This window comes from Loxodonta africana, chromosome 6 (assembly GCF_030014295.1).
Source record: "Loxodonta africana isolate mLoxAfr1 chromosome 6, mLoxAfr1.hap2, whole genome shotgun sequence".
Lineage (NCBI taxonomy): Eukaryota > Metazoa > Chordata > Mammalia > Proboscidea > Elephantidae > Loxodonta > Loxodonta africana.
Window position 1 is genome coordinate 84,750,686 of NC_087347.1, and position 17,080 is coordinate 84,767,765.

The 17,080-nt window shown below is 34.4% G+C and overlaps 1 protein-coding gene across 2 annotated transcripts in view; it reads left to right on the plus strand.

Annotated features, from left to right (window-relative positions):
- The window catches only part of KCNH7 (potassium voltage-gated channel subfamily H member 7), a 561,862-nt gene that overhangs the window by 500,288 nt on the left and 44,494 nt on the right, over positions 1–17,080 (plus strand). The window contains exon 9 of one of the 2 annotated variants that reach the window (XM_003405825.4): positions 4,505–4,704. In XM_003405825.4, coding sequence (XP_003405873.1) covers positions 4,505–4,704 — 200 coding nt within the window. Of the gene's footprint in view, positions 1–4,504; positions 5,158–17,080 lie in introns of those variants that run through there. The other variant, XM_010586280.3, reaches the window with a different exon arrangement.

Consider the following 17,080-nt stretch of genomic DNA (forward strand, 5'->3'; position numbering starts at 1 on the left):
AACCCTTTGGTTAGCAGCCATAGCACTTAATCACTAACTCACCAGCATTTCCAACTTGTTAATACCAGGCAACGATTAGCAAAAGCAGAATGGATTTTTAAAGGTTAAAAAAAAAAAAGCATTGGCATTAGATTGTGCACAAATTTGAAAATTAATTTAGATAGTTGATTTTAAAATGTTAACCTATCAACTAATGGAATGTGCTTAAAAAAAAAAAAATGGAATGTGCTTAGATAAGCCTTATTTATAGAACTTAAATAGATCCTGTCAGTTTATTGTCCGCTTCATTTAAAATTCACTTTTCATATATATGTTTTAGTGTTTTAACATCAATAACATTTGCATAGCCAAATGACATCATATTTAAACAACTTTAAGACATCCTACAAATTCAGGCAAAGTAAGGCGCCCTGGTGGTGCGGTGGTTAAGAGCTCAGCTGCTAACCAAAAGGTTTGCAGTTCGAGTTCACAAGCTGCTCCTTAGAAACCGTATGCGGCAGTTCTCCTCTGTCCTACAGGGTCACTATGAGTAGGAGTCGACTCCAGGGCAGTGGGTTTGTTTTTTTGTTTTTTCCCCTTGGCTATACACACAGAAGTAGCATCTCTCCCAGAAGCAAACAGAAGTGGAGCCTACTGGAAGAAATAGAAATATCCATTCTAGAGAGACTGACACTCTCAAAGCAAACACAACCCCAACCACCTTGTGATTACAACTACTAGTAAACACTTTGTAGTGGCTATCAACTCCAATGGCTGAGATAGCAAACAAATGAAAGTTTGTGCTTCGTGTTTCTAATGTCACCTATGAAAGAAATCACCACAGATACTAAACATAAACATAAACAGACCTAAACATAAAAGCTTAAACTATAAAACTTATAGAAGAAAATACAGGAGATAATCCATAATATAAAAATTGATATATTGGATTTCATCAAAATTAATAACTTCTGCTCCTCCATAAACTCTGTTAAGAAAAGAAAAAGGCATATGATAGACTAGAAGAAAATATTCTCAATTCTTAGATCTGAAAAAGGACTTGTATCCAGAGTATATCAAGAATTCTCGCAACTCCACATCAAGAAGAGAAACAACTCAATTTAAAAAGGAACAAAAGATTTGAACAAACACATCACAAAAGAAGACATATGAAGTATGTGATAAGTAATAAGTACATGAAACTTGTCGATAATTGTCAGGGAAATGCAAATTAAAACCTTAAATGAGATATCACCCACTATAATACCTGGATAATGAAAAAGGAAGACAGAAGAATTGATGCATTCAGATTATGGTATTGGCAAAGAATACTGATACACAGTGGACTGCCAAAAGAACAAACAAATCAGTCTTCTCCAGAGAATATCAGGTATACAACCAGAATGTTCCTTAGAAGTGGAGATGGCAAGACTTCAACTCACTTACTTTGGACATTTTTTCAGAAAAGACTGATCTCTAGAAAAGGAGATCATGGTAAAAAAAAAATAGAGGGTCAGCAAAAACAAGGGAAACCCTCAGTGAGATGGATTGACACAATAGCTACAACAATGGGCTCAAACATCCCAATAATTATGAAGACTGTACAGGATCAGGCAACTTTAGTGTCTGCTATATTTTATACAGAAGGTTGCCATGAGCTGGAGCCGACTCAATGGCAACGAAAACACTACCACCACAACGGCTAAAATTAAAAAGACAATATCAAGCGTTAGAATGTGGAGCAAGCTATATTCTTATACATTGCTGATGGGAATGTAAAATGATGCAACCACTTGGCAAACAGGCTATTGCTTATAAAGTTAAACACACAATTACCATACAACTCAACAATTCCATTCCTAAGTGTTTAACCGGGGAAATGAAAATACATGCCTACACAAAGACTTTTATACAAATGTTCCTGGGAATTTTATTCATAGTAGCCCAAAACTAAAAACAGCAGATGTCCATCAGCAGGAGGAGCGATAAACTGTGATCTAGCCTTACACTGGAAAGATTTCTAAAAAAGAACAACTTACCGATACACATGACAACAGGAAGAATCTCAAAAACACGATGCTGAGTGAAAGAAGTCAGATACAAACAAGTACATACTTTATGATTCCATAAATCCTAGAAAATGCAAACAAATTTGTAATGACAGAAAAGAGATGAGTGTTTGCCCATGGTCTGAGTATATGGAGCAGACAGCAAATAGACATGAGGAAACCTCTTGGGGCAATGGAGCTATTCTATATCTTGATTGTGTTTATATGGGTATATACATTTGTCAGATCTAACGGAACTACACACTTAAAATGGATGTGTTTTATTGTATGTAAATTATACCTCATTAAAACTTGTTTATTAAGTTATAATTTTTATAAAGTTGTGTAACAGAGAAAGAAAGTCTATGTGTTCTATGAACATGTTTAAGCTAATACCCCATGACTAACCAAGTATACTGGTTTGGTTAACATCTGAGATTTTGGGTGAGATGTGCTGAAGGAAGTTGAAGGCTATACCTGTTTTATTTCTATAATTCAAAACCTAAAACAAACCATTTTGATGAAATAAGAACTCCCTATATAAAAAGCAAAATTAAATATTGAGTTGAGGAGAGCAATGTCTATATACAGTCCAACTTGCTTTTAAGTGATATTTTATGCCATTTGGTGGACATTAAGTAATGTACATAGAACATAAATTCTGTGCTTCTCTCTCACTTGAAGCCTTTAGCTCCACTTGCGTCCTTAAAAAAACAGAAAAGAAATTGATTGCTTGGTTATAGTTTTAAAAGACATCTTCACAGAATTCCCCCAAATAAATGCTTCAACTGGTCATTTATGTTTGTAAACATGTACCTACATAATGTACATTTTGCCATCTTGTCAATGAGCAGGAAGTACCTGCTTGTAACCCAAACGAAGGTTTTGTTTCATTTTGAGGGCAATAAAAACCACAGTCTTTATTAAAAATTACGTGAGAATTTTTTTTCTGACTTTTCTCCTTCATGTAACTATGTGATTTAGGTAAGGAAGAGAAAAATAATAACTAGCATTCATTATATGTCCTCTGATTGAGTCAAGTGAATTTTATCTGTACTACTTTCTGAGAACTTTGGAGACCTAATAGCACCAATAAACATTTCCAACACTACACTTAGGAAGAGTAAAATATATTTCTCACATGAATCTTGAATCACAGGAATCAGTTTCAGGCAAGTATTGCTAATTCCCTTCTTAACCATTCGTTTACTCAAATTAGACTCGCGTGCTCTTCCTGTGGAAAATACAACCTAAATCATTTGTCTACCTTGCGGATAATTACTGCCTCTCATATCCCAATTCAGCCTCACTAAAGCTCTCCCTAACTTTCATCCCCTTAAACAGACGAAAGCAAAGGGCCGCTTCTTTCCCTGGGACATTCTCTTGTTTGGGCCATCTATGGTAAACAAAGATCGTGCTAACCAAGAGACAGAAATAAGGTAGAAAAGAAAGCAAATGCTCTGAAAGATAGATTATTTTAAACACTTAGCCTGAATCTGGACAAAACCACCTTTCGAAATGATTAAGTGGTTTATAGAGATAATGCTTTTTAAAATATGTTTGAGACAAAAAAAACTTGTTGATCAACTATCGGCTAATCAAACTGTTCAAGCTGTTTTTTCCCCACCTGCTTGGTGTATCGCTGTTCCCAATGCTTAAACATCTGTTACCGCCTCTCTAAGGTTCTGACATACACCCCAAGATCAATATGCAGGTCATGTATCATGATGTAACTTTCTGAACAGAATGTAACATTTCTTTTTAGAATTATTAGAAACCGAATAGAAATATAAATAACAAGAGAAGATGCTTAAAGAGGTTATTTTAAATCATAACGATTTAGCCTTGGAAGGACTAATAAGGATGTTCCCTTTAAGGACTGCATACATAACAGGGAATGTCATAGCAGTTTCCCCTTATAAATAAAAGAACAAAAATGTGTCCAATTTTTCTCTACAAAAATAAACTACATTCATATTCTAAGCCAGAGATATGTTTCTCAAGCAGAAATACTATAAAAATGAATTTTAATTGATTAAAAAGTATACACAAACACTGAAAGAAAACTATAAGCTCCTTAAAATAATTTATAATTTCTTAGTAAATTCAAAATATGAAGATTATAGTAGCTTTTTTAATACTTCAAGGTTAGATTTGAGGCTGAGAGGCACTGATAATATTAAAATTGATATTTTAATTCTACTTTAAAAATTGGGCTTTTATATTATAAACAATGTGAGTTTTTGTTTTAATTTAGAGTCCAAGATGAATTTGGATAGAACTGGATACTTTTTCCATGTTTATCATTAAAATTATTAAATTTAAAACAGTATTAGCTTGTCTTCTTCCCCCCCCGGCCAGTGATAATTAATTACAACTGAATTGACATCATCAAAATGTGCATACTTGAAATGCTAGAAGATGCTATATGCCCAAGTACAGTGTTCCTCCATAACTTTGTTTTTTATCCAATCCAGCACTAATGTATGCAAGCATTTTTGGGAATGTATCTGCAATTATCCAAAGACTATATTCGGGAACTGCCAGGTACCATATGCAAATGCTACGAGTAAAAGAATTCATTCGATTTCACCAAATTCCCAACCCTCTGAGACAGCGACTTGAGGAATATTTCCAACATGCATGGACTTACACCAATGGCATTGACATGAATATGGTATGTATTTCTGTTTTCCAAAACTGAAGCATCACAGGCATTATAGCTAGAGCCAAAATGGAAAAGCCAGTCTCACCAGCTTTGAACCCCTTGCTTTTGTTTTCTTCTCTCTGATGTTTATTTTCTTCCCTGGAGATAGTCTCTCATTCTCAATTCATGGCATTGCATGGTGCTATATCTAGTTATACTGTGTGGCAAAGGCATTATAACATGATGCAAACTGCTATAACTGTGTGTAGTAGGGTTCCTGCTTCTGGTTAGAGAGCATTGCTTGATCTGGGACTTGGGCTTTCATCACATGGCCTAGTTGCCAGCACCCAAAATATCAGTTAGACCCATGTGCATGAAGATTTGATATGTAAACAGTAACAACTATGATGCCCCCAAACTAAGATCATTTTTAATATTAATGAGAACCAAGATTAACACTCTTTAAAACATAAGGTGTAAGCATTTTGTAATAGGAAGTACCATACTGATTTAAGGATAGTTTTTCTATATTGTAAACAATTACCTATGTGCCCTTTTACTGTACCTGGTTTAATGTATCTTTCTTTCAAGGGGGAAATATGGATTCCTTCATACTTTTTAAGCAAATTTGACATCAACAATCACTTGTCATAACCACTCCCTCCTCTATCACTGTTCAAAAATCAACAAAATTAATAACATTACTGTGGTCCAAAGAAGCTCTTTTTACTATTAGGGGGATTTTTCACATTCTTTTGACCTTGTTGTTTGGCTATAGACACTGATTGCTAAAGAGAAATTATCGAATAAATCTAAATTCCATGGCATATCCTAGAGATATAATAAAATGATTAAAAATAAGGTTCCTTCCCACCTGACTATTTCACCACTGGACAAGGACCCTGTTTATAAGAATTCTTCAGAAAATAAAATCACTCACATTTAAAGACATCAACAGCATAATACAATTTTTGCATAACTGAACTTGTACAGTTTAGGTTGATATTTTTTGTTTGACAAGCAATATTCTAGCAAAGAAAGCAAATGTTCATAATTAGCAATCAAAGTGCAGAAAGCATTGCAAATTTTGCCTAATTTGAAAGACAAATCACATGTGGATCAGTTTATGATAGCTGTGTGTGACTTATCTGAATCTAAGGACAGGCCATTATAAAACATTTTAATTTGAAGAGTTAACCGACTAGCACGTTTCATATAAAACAGTAACTGAACTCCATGTGTTATTTCTAATTATCCCAAAGTTCCTTGCAAAGAAATTCATTTGATAAATTGACCTCACTAAGAAAGCACTTCAATCACACAAGAAACAGCACCTACAAATTGATCACTTTTATATACGTCCATCTTTATTGTTTTAACAAAGATATCAGCATTCGGAAATTATTTGGGAATCTCTAATGCTGGGTTAGATGAAGCAGTGTCAAGAATTTTTAATCAAGACACGTGTCACCCAACTTTGTTGTTCCAGACTGCCAGATTATTTCAATAACCATAGTAAAACAACAATTATTATACGTCCCCTCCCATGTAACTCTAGTTTTGTGACCATTTTTGTGATAAAAAGTCTATTTTGTGACAATTATTTACCTTTCATTGTTTGACTCTATTACCTATGAATATGGTTAATATACCACTTGCCTATTTACAATGTACTTATGAAAGATTTATCTCTTTCCTGTCTGCTTCAAACCTTAATACATGGAATCACAACACCCACCGGTAAGAACAGGAGGTATTTATATCCAATTTAATTCTCGTGTAAATTGTGGAGAACACCCTTGTTATCTGTCAGGCTTAGAGCTTGTTAAATGATTTCCAATGTTAGTTCTGATCTTTTTTTGCATGATGTAGTGGAGGAAACACAAAGCAAGAAGCTGGGGGAGATAACATGGAAGAGGCCAAGTAGAGAATAGAAACTCAACTTTAATAACGGCTTGACCTCTAATGATATTTGTTTACAGTTCCCCATCTCCATAAAAATTCACTTCTCTGCCCCAACCCCACTCTGCTAAAGGTTATGGGTATACGGTTTGCATTAGATAATTGTCATAAAGAAAATGTCACTCTTTCATCATCCTCTATTTTCATGATATAGGTTCTTTTCTTTCCTTTCATCTGCATGCCTGTATTACATGATCCTGGAGTGTGTGAGCTCTAAACCATGTGCCGCTGAGCCTTGCATGTGGTTTTGAGAGCTTGCCTTTGCATGAACTTCTTGTTTGTACACAGTGTCTACATTTCTCATCTTGTGACTGAAAAGTGAGTAAAAAATCAAAGTGCGAGAAACTGCAAACTCAACCTTTGGAAAATGCTTGCTTATTAAACACGATATGTAAAACAAAGTTGATTAAAGAAAGACAACTGTATCTTAGACTATTGAGAGGTAAAAACAAACAAAAAATGGATTTATTTTATCTCCAAAATTATTGTTATAATCCTTGTGTCTTTCTAGTCTATCATTAACTTGTAATTTAATAACAACTTAAAGTGATTTAAATTTATGTATCATGATACATATAAATACATCAAATTCTTGTAAATCAGCATTCCATGTTATTTCATTTATGTATAACCTTAAATATAATTTCTCATGAAACATTTCAGAAGATCATTTTTACTATTAGAGACCATGTCCAAATGAAATATAAGGTTTTTTTAATCACACTTAATCACACTTTATTGACCTAAAATTATTTTTCATGACCCAAATCATTTGATTACTTGATAAATCACACACAAAAAAAAACTTTAAAAACCTAAAAAGTGCAATCATACTCCTTATTCCTTGCATCTTTTGGTTTTTGTGAAAAAGCTATTGCCAGAACGTTCTCGAACTGAAAGCCTTCTTGGAATACTTTCAGTTGTCTCAGATGGTTCAGAGTACAAAAAGAAAAGGGCCAGAATAATGAAGCTAGTGAAAGAAAAACCTTTTTTTGAGTCTGATTTCAGGCTTAGGAATAGTAAAAATTATCTCAAAGATGATGCTTCCTCAGATTAGGACTGAAGGCATCTCTGAAAGTCAATCGAGGAATTCTTCAAGTCAAAGTCGTCTTCTGACAAAGTCTGAAAGCTTCTGAGGCTAGCACGTTAGTTTTAGTTACACCACCATAATGAGCTGAACATCCTCTTCCATATCAACATAGAGTCAAGTGTCCTCATATCGCACGTAAGAGCCTGCCTTGAATGGAGAAAGACAGTAATAACCATGGCTCATAAACTGTTCTGAAAGGAGGAAAATAAATCATTTAGGCTAGAAATAACACCATAATTTAATACTACACTCTGGAATCCAAGAAGAGCCTTTAAGAACATTTAATGGAGAATTTTATTCCTGACCTGAGAATGCAAATCCTCTCCTAAGTAATGCCTGTGTAATAGGAAAAAAATCGGAAAAGGGATTCAGAAAACCCAAGCACTGGTTCTCAATATGCCACTAATCTTGGACAAATCACTTAACGTCTCTGCAGTTTAATTAAACCAGTCACCTTCAAATGTTTCTGAACCACCAGAACTCAGATATTCTAACGTGAAAAACAATTATTATGGGAGCCTTTCTGGTTGAGGTTAGAGATTCTATGTGGAATTTATTTCAAAAAACACTGCACTAAGTAGGTGGGTAGGAGTTTTGATACCAGAGAACTGAAGGAGACCATTTCAGGTAAAGGCTGTGACAGGAGTAAAGGCACATAGGTGGGAAGGTACAAAGCAGAAACAACATTATTTTAGAAGAAAGGAGAATGACTAAGGCTTTTGTTTGTTTTTTTAACCATGGGTCGTTAACGAAGTCAATTCTCTATTAATGGAGTCAATTCAGACATACAAAGAAGTTGGAATAAGGGCCTAGGAAGATGAATACATTTTTCAGCAAGGTGAATAGACAAGTTTTCCTTAAAGACAGGCTGAAAAGAAAAGAGGAAGAGTAAAGGTGTTGGTTTTGAGGGATAAAGGAGAAAACTCGACAGTACTGGTGCTATATGCCCCAGTTTCTTCGGTCGAGCAGAGGCTAGGTTAATTCCTGAGAAAGGAGGAGGTATAGGATAGGAGCCAAATTGAGGAGGATGAGAATTTTTGGAACATATATCTTGGGAAATTCCATCAAGTTCAACATAGTTGGCTAAAAATATTTAGAACTACAGTGGGACTCTAATGAACAAAGCCAATAAAAGTGGAAAATAAAATAACAAAAAATGGTATACTAATTAAGAGAAATTCTTATTTCTTAGTGGTTAAGTGCTACGGCTCCTAACCAAGAGGTTGGCAGTTCAAATCTGCCAGGTGCTCCTTGGAAACTCTATGGGGCAGTTCTACTCTGTCCTATAGGGTCGCTATGAGTTGGAATCGACTCAATGGCAGTGGGAGTGAGTTGATATGATCTCTAAGGACTATTTTAATGAAAATCTGATTTATTTTACTTCAATTGTGTTCTGGTTTCTCTTTTAGCAGTCAGAGCAGTCTCTACCACTAATACTGACCTAATATCTAAACCCATAATTTAACTCTACTCCATCAAAAACTTTATTATTCCCACTCTTTACACTTATTTAAATTATTTCATCCGTACCAGACCTGCTCATTCAGATCTACTCCACTTACAGACTGTCTTGATATACCATGAGCAAACAAACAGAAAACTAGCTGCTATCCTGTTGATTTGGACTCATGTGACCCCACATGTCTCAGAGTAAAGCCGCTCTCCGTGGAGTTTTCAATGGCTGTGATCTTGCAGATGTAGATCACCAGGCTTTTCTTCCAAAGCACCTCAGGGTAGACTCAAACTGCCACCCATTTGGTTAGTAGCCAAGTGTTTAACTGATTACACTACCCAGGGACTCTCTGATACATCATAGTGAATTGTAATGATGAGCTCTTTCAATTACGTCCAGTTAAGCAACTCAGATAAAAATGATTCTTAAAACATTAAACATCATCAGAAATATAAAAGCAACACTTAAAAAAGAGCATAGCCTGTCTTCACCATACTGTTTTTATTCCTCCTTACCTTTTTCTAACAATCCTTTATATACTGAAGTGGATAAATACGGTCAATGAAAAAACCTTACTGATAACACCCCTAAAGTCCAAACAGCCTTAAAAGTAAGTCCACATGGAGGTTGGCAACAACCCACAGGCTAGTGACACCTTTTGCCTAGTTACCATTTAGGAGTTATATTAAACCAATAGTTTTCCACAATGCATTTTAAAAAAGTGTTTTCATCTGCATGTTGATTAGTTGATGGGAATTGCCTGGCTCTGAAGAAACTGGGCAGGTATTAACAATTCACACCAGCAAGAATTGTTAACACACAGTCTTGTTACCCACAGTTACTACATACTGGAGCAGAACCCATACAACAGGTGCTTAAGAAAGGGCAAGTTTCACCTGCCCTTCCTGTTTTACGCCAAGGCTAATTACCCTAACCGTCTAAAAAATATCACAGAGAACAGTAAATACCATCTGGAACCCCCTGACCTGGATGAGTATCAAGCTTAAGACAGGCCTCTGATATTTTCAGGTTGCAATGATACTGCTCTGTCATCTTTGACAAATGACAATGGATGGTCATTTTATTCTTGTTTCCAGCCATCATCAAGAAGGACTTATTTACAACTGGCACCAGGCTGCTTCTTTGCAAAGCAAGTTTGTCAATGGTGGGATCTGACCTTCAGTGGTTCCTAAGCCAAGAGAAATCATGACAGCGTGGCCTGGGGCTTTACCCATGATAAACAGTCATTGCAGAAACACTATGCTGAGGCAATGCACACACTTGTGTGCTTCAGTTTCTCCATCGTTTTATAATGTTCCTCTTAACAGTAGTAGGAAGGTGGAAATGAAGTCTCGAATTGCTTTATAACTCTTTAAAACAATGGTACTATTTGAACAGGACTCTAGAGAGCAATTTCTCAAGCTGAAAGGCGTGATGCGTCTAAAAATACTTTCTTTGGAGTTGTAAGGGCGCAGGAGTAATTCAAACCCAATTCAGTGTAAGATTATTTAATAATCAAGGCAGTAAGCCAGTATTAAAATATATATACAGTGAGAGATCATCGAAATTCAGTTTAAAATATGCTTTGGAAATATTTTAAGTCTCTTTTAATTCAAATACTAGAGTAACTCAGCATTTAGAAAATTTAATGGATTCAAACTATATAGAATTTCACCCAATATAAAAGCCCAATGTTTTCTTCAGTGAAAGAATTGTCTCAGACATCCTGGGACATTATATTGTAAATGGATATACAAATCCCCCACTCAATATGTCAGAATTTATCTTTTTTTTTTTTTAACGGTGAAAATAAGCAGGAGTACTTCATCCAATGTAATATATAATATGTCCTTAAGGCAACAGTAGCTCTAGAAATTTATTTTAATTCTTTTTCTTGGTTTTCTTTTCACTGTTATCCATGTGGATAAATGTGGACGGGAAAATGCGTAATTGTTGCATCTTTTATACCACATACCTAAACAAACTCCTTTAATTTGCCTCTGGGGCTCCTGTTGGCCCCCAGCAGAAATCTACACTCACCTCACAGACCACCTAATTACGGGTCTTCCTCATGGGGGTCCATGGCCTCTAATGGTGACTTTTTTAACACTCCAGAGCAATGCTAAATCATTTACATATACGTAATTAATTTGCCTTCTCTAATGCTAATCTTCCTAGATCTGTATGCTGTACAACACACACAGAGCCAAAATATGTCTGTGGTTAGCAATACCTACCACTGAGGGAAGTCAAATACTCCATACGGGTATAATTATTTTCTTTGAATTCTAGAGGTCCTTCTCTAAACATCACCTAGTTCTATCCTGTGAACTACAAACGTATGGATACTAAGAAAATGGGGGCTTGGAAATGCATTCCAAGATCAGGACTTTAGTCCAGAGTCTAACTCTCTAGCCACTTGTCTTCTCTAATTTTATCTGTTTTACCTATAAATTATTCTAAGCATTTAATAGTAGGTAATACCACAAGTGATTTTTTTTTTTTTTTTAATACCACAAGTGAAGTCAGAGCATTATAATAAAGCAATTAATTTGTATATCCTTGACTGGATAGCTGAAGAATGGAGAGAAGTATGATGTCAGGACAACTGCTAAGTGGTGCAAAACTTTACAAGCAAAACTGGTAAAAAGAGGAATAAAAGCGCGTGGACTGGCCTAGCATAAAATAATCAGAAACGAATACATTCTTGGAGTACAGGCATAGGGTAGACATGTGGATAATGGTTAGAATCAAGAAAAGAAAAGCAAGAGAAGCATTCTACTGCATCCACTGAGAAAAGTTCTGTGGTTAAATAGCTTTTATATCCCATCATTCTTAAAAGAAGTGCGTTAAATAGACTTTTAAATCAATATATTACCCTATTTCCTTTCCTTTCCTTCTCACCAATCTTAGCACACAGAATTGAGATCTACAAGTGTTCTTAGAAATATTATTTTTCCCATGAGATTTTTTTCTAGGAGATTATGCCTGTTATATGTCATCACTGGCAATTCTTGAAGTTACAGAGAAAGAAACAATCTAGTCAGTCAGTGAAGCAACGTTAAGGGAACATTAAGGAACCTAAATTTTTAAAAAATTAAATTACATTTGTATAAAGATTTTTAACAATATTTTGATGTAGATATTCATTGAATATTGGTTAGAATTCTGCTTTGCCTTTCTTTCAGAGGAGTGGTAGAAGCAGAGGAGTAATTCAAACCCAATTCAGTTTGAAATCATTTAACCACATCGAATTTCCAATGGAGGGCTTCCCTGAAGATACTTACAAACCAATGAAAGCATAGAATCTGTCTTTACTGTTAAAATGTATCTCTCGATTGTATTTTTGTCCTGTCCGTACTTCATTATTTTTTCACAACAAAAACAGCTTCACTTTCTTTTTAAATATTATACATGATTGTAAAAATATCAAACAGTATAAACTCTTTAATAATTATCTTAGATCCTTCCATCCAGAGATAACCCCCAAGCAATATTTTGTTAACCATACTTCATAGACTTATCATAGCGTGATAAGAATCTTTTCAAATTGGGGGCCATCTTCTCTGCTACTGTACATGGCACACACACACATACATACGCACAGATTTTACATAAATGAAATCATAATACATGCTGTTTTTGAGACACATGTTAATGCAAGCTTTTTAAAAATCATTTTTACATTTTAATTTACTTCTGCATTCCTACTCTCCCCTTCCACATCAGCACTTTACCACATTACCCACTATCCATCTATATAACCTTCGACACCTTTCCCTATGCTAATATAGATACACACACATACATAATACATCCACACACACATTTAAATAGGTGCATTATTTAATTTATAAAAATAATATTAAAGTAAATACAGTTGATGTTTCTCACATAAAAATAACCAAAACCAAACCTGTTGTGGTCGAGTAGATTACAACTCATAGCAACCCTGTAAGACAGAGTAGAACTGCCCCATGGAGTTTCCAAGGAGTGTCTGGTGTATTTGAACTGCTGCCATTTTGGTTGGTAAACAAAGCTCTTAACTACCACATATCTTGTGAAAATATCTCTAAGTCAGCTCATACAATCTAACTCGTTCTTTTTAATACCACATAACATTCTATAGTAATTTCTTTTATATACTGAAATTATAAAATACATGATATAATAGTATATAACTTGCATACTACATAATTATAACAATAAACTATTCTCTCCTTTATGACATTCATTTTGCTTCTAATTTCATGTCACACTTCGAACAATACTTCAACAAACATCCCTACATATATTTCCCTTACTGGTACTTTTATTTTATGGGTAGATTCCCAGGGAAGAGATTGCTGATTTAAAGATGACTTATATTTTCAATTTTACTAGCTATTGTAAGGCTACATTCCAAAAATGTTCTGACAATTTACATTTCCACCAACAATGCTGGTACTTTCTGCTCCCCTTTAGTAAGTGTATAGGGTCGCTATGAGTCACGATCGACTCAACACGAACGGGTAGCAAGTTTTACTAGCTGTAGGTGTTATGATCCTTTTTAATTTTTGCCAAGCTAATGGATATATGAGTCTGAGCATCCTTTTTATATGCATACATATATACATAAATGTATATACATACATACATACAGCTATAAGAAGTCATATATATAGGTCATTTGGATTTTTCTTCTATGAATTGCCTATTTATAGAATTTTGGCATATTTTGGGGTTACCTTTTTCTAATTATTTTGTAAAAACTATTTGTAAAATATAATATTAATGCTTTAGCTGTCATCTATATTGCAATTTGTCCCTAGTCTTTTTTGGATATGTTGGTTTTGTTTAGAGGATCTTTTAGATACAAAAATTTTGTTTGTTTTGTTTCTATTTTTACTACAGTCCATTTGGTCAACTTTTCTTATGTAGTTCAGGTATCCTGTCCTATTTTAAAAACGTTCCATCTAACTTCTGGATTATAAAAGTAGTCTCACAGAATTTTGTATAAATTGTGTTATATAATTAGAAAGAAAATCCCATTATCTGTTCGAAATGTAGCTTTACAAATGGTTTTCTCCCACACAAATAGAAAGTGGTCCTAGTAGAATTTATTAACCAATTCATTCTTTTTCTATTGAATTAAAAAGACCAGCTTAGTCTTCTATAACTGGGATACATATCTAGACTCTCAAATCTGCTCTATTTGTCCATTTTTATAGCAATATAATAGTGATCTTATGTGGCTTTCTATTATGCTTTAATATCTGATAAGGTAGATCGAGCCTCACTAATTTTTTTTTTTCTTATTTTTCCTGGCCACTTGAGATTTAGTCTTCCATATAAAATATATGACTTGTTTCTGTTCAACTAACCAAAGGATCAGATTGTCAAATCAGACTCACAAGAATCAGAATTTGTAACCAGTATCAAGATTTACTAGTAATTTAAAGAATATAGGTAATCATGAAGTATGAGCAAACCATGGATATTCCTCCTTGAAAAGATTATAAACTACTGGTTTAAGTCTTAGAAAATAACATCCCATTCAATGAGATTTTATAATTTTCTTAGAAATTGTCACCTTTGTCAAATTATTCTTAATCTTTTTTATAGTTTAGTCAGTCTAACAAAATATATTATACATTTAAATTTATACCTGCTTAAAGCTAATAAATCCAGAGCCCTGGTGGCACAGCAGGCTGCTAACCGAAAGGTCGGCAGTTTGAATCCACCAGGCACCTCTTGGAAACCCTATGAGGCAGTTCTACTCTGGTCGATAGGGTCACTGTGTGTCAGAAGTTGATTAGATAGCAATGGGTTTGGTTTTTGGTATAGATATTTAATATAAAGTAAAACTATGTTATTTCATCTACATCCAGACACCTTAACAAATTCTCTGCCTTATCCTAATAGAACTTTTTCTTTGGTTTTGTTCCGTTTAGTTTGGTTTGGTTTGAGGAAATTTTCTCATGGACGTTCTAGGTATACATTCACATCAGCAGCAAATTGAGGGAAATTCATTCTTTTTTTTTTTTTTCCCCAACTATGTTTTTTTAATTCACTGGAATCTCCAAAATAATTTTGAATAATAGTTGATTTTAATTAAAATGGTTTCATCGTTAAAACTAATATTTTAGAAAACATCTTTGAATTCCTGAAATAAATTCTACTTGATCATAGATTTTTTTTTGATACACATCGTTTTTATTGGCTAGTAAACTACCTAGAAGGAGCCCTGGTGATGCAGTGGTTAAGCCTTCAGCTGCAACTGAAAGATTGCCAGTTCTAACCCACTAGGCAGCGCTCAGCGGGAGAAAAAACCTAATAACTGCTCTTGTAAAGATTACAGCCAGGGAAACCCTGTGGGGCAGTTCTGCTCTGACCTATAGGGTCGCTATGAGTCAGAATCAACTCAACAGCACACAACAACAAATTACCTAGAATTTTTGCATTCATTTTATAAGTTATATTAGTCTACGGTTGTATGTTCTTTAAATATTAGAAATCAGCTGTAAGACCATCTGGTCCTGGTGGTTTTAATCCAACCCCCACTGCCATAGTAGGTCTTTCATCACATTTTCAATTGTATTATGGTAATTATTTTTTTCTACTTCTTTGGTCAACATTGGTAATTTTTATTTTGTCAAAAATTAACCCATTCATCTAGGCTTTCAGAGGTGCAGAATTTTACATAGAATTCTCTTATAAATCATTTAATCTTTTCTATGTCACAGATGAATCTCCTTTCTCATTCCTAAACTCGTATAATTTTGCTCTCTGTACACAGATCTTTGAAAAATTTGTATATTTTATTGGATTATTATTTAAGGAACTCTCTTTTGAATTTATTTTTTCTTGCTACGATTATTTTCATTTTCTACATTTGCCTTCATTAATTCCCACTTTTTTATTTCTTTGGATTGTTCTATTTTTCTCAACACTCACAGTAAGGTCTTTTACTGTTTGACTCTTTATTCTTTAATAAAGAAAGCATTAAAACTACACATTTTCCTTTGAAAACAAGATCTTCTGTAATTCCTTGGGTTTTGATATGAAGTATTCTCTTTTCATTGCACTCTAAATTGTTTCTTCATTGATCCAAAAGTTATCATAGAATATGGCTCTTAATTTACAAGTACTTCTGATTTTATGGTCATTTTTTTCTTTTTGTATTATAATCAGAGTGCAAAGAATATAAAATCTTTACTTTTAAAATGTTTAAGGGCCCACACCTAATTCAACAGCAATTAGTGATTGCCTTTGTTTTAAATGACTCATGTTTATAAAGATTTTCCAAAGTGTTTAACTTTATTTCTGTAAGGGGAAAAAACACTGCTCTTTCTTCACACAAAATTTCATTCTTTTACCTAATATATAATCGAATTATTTAATTCTAATAACAAGTACAATTGGCATAAATAGATTTCAAGGTTTCCCTCATTTCAGAAATCCTGACATACTCTTGTAGTCAGGTTTTTGCTGAATAGGCTAAAGGACTCCAGAGCCTGGATAATGAAGATGCATATAAAAGTGATAAATCCCTCCTGCCACACATCATCAACCACGTTGCAACTCATCCGTGGCTCTGATTTAATCTGGGTTAGGTTAAAGTTTGAATATCCTTCTGAAAGCCAAGTAGCATCTCACAGTTATGCAGTTAAATGGGGGACTGGAGTTGGGGAGGAAGGAAGCAGAAAGTGCAAGGGGGGATTCGCTTTCCTTTTTTAAGGAAACTTGTACCAAAATTGGTTCAGGATTTATGACATCATTCCAAATAAAAACAAACCCTTTGCCATCAAGTCGATTCCAACTCATAGTGACCTATAAGACAGAGTAGAAATACCCCATAGGGTTTCTAAGAGGCACCTGGTGGATTCAAACTGCTGACCTTTCAGTTAGCAGCCAAACTC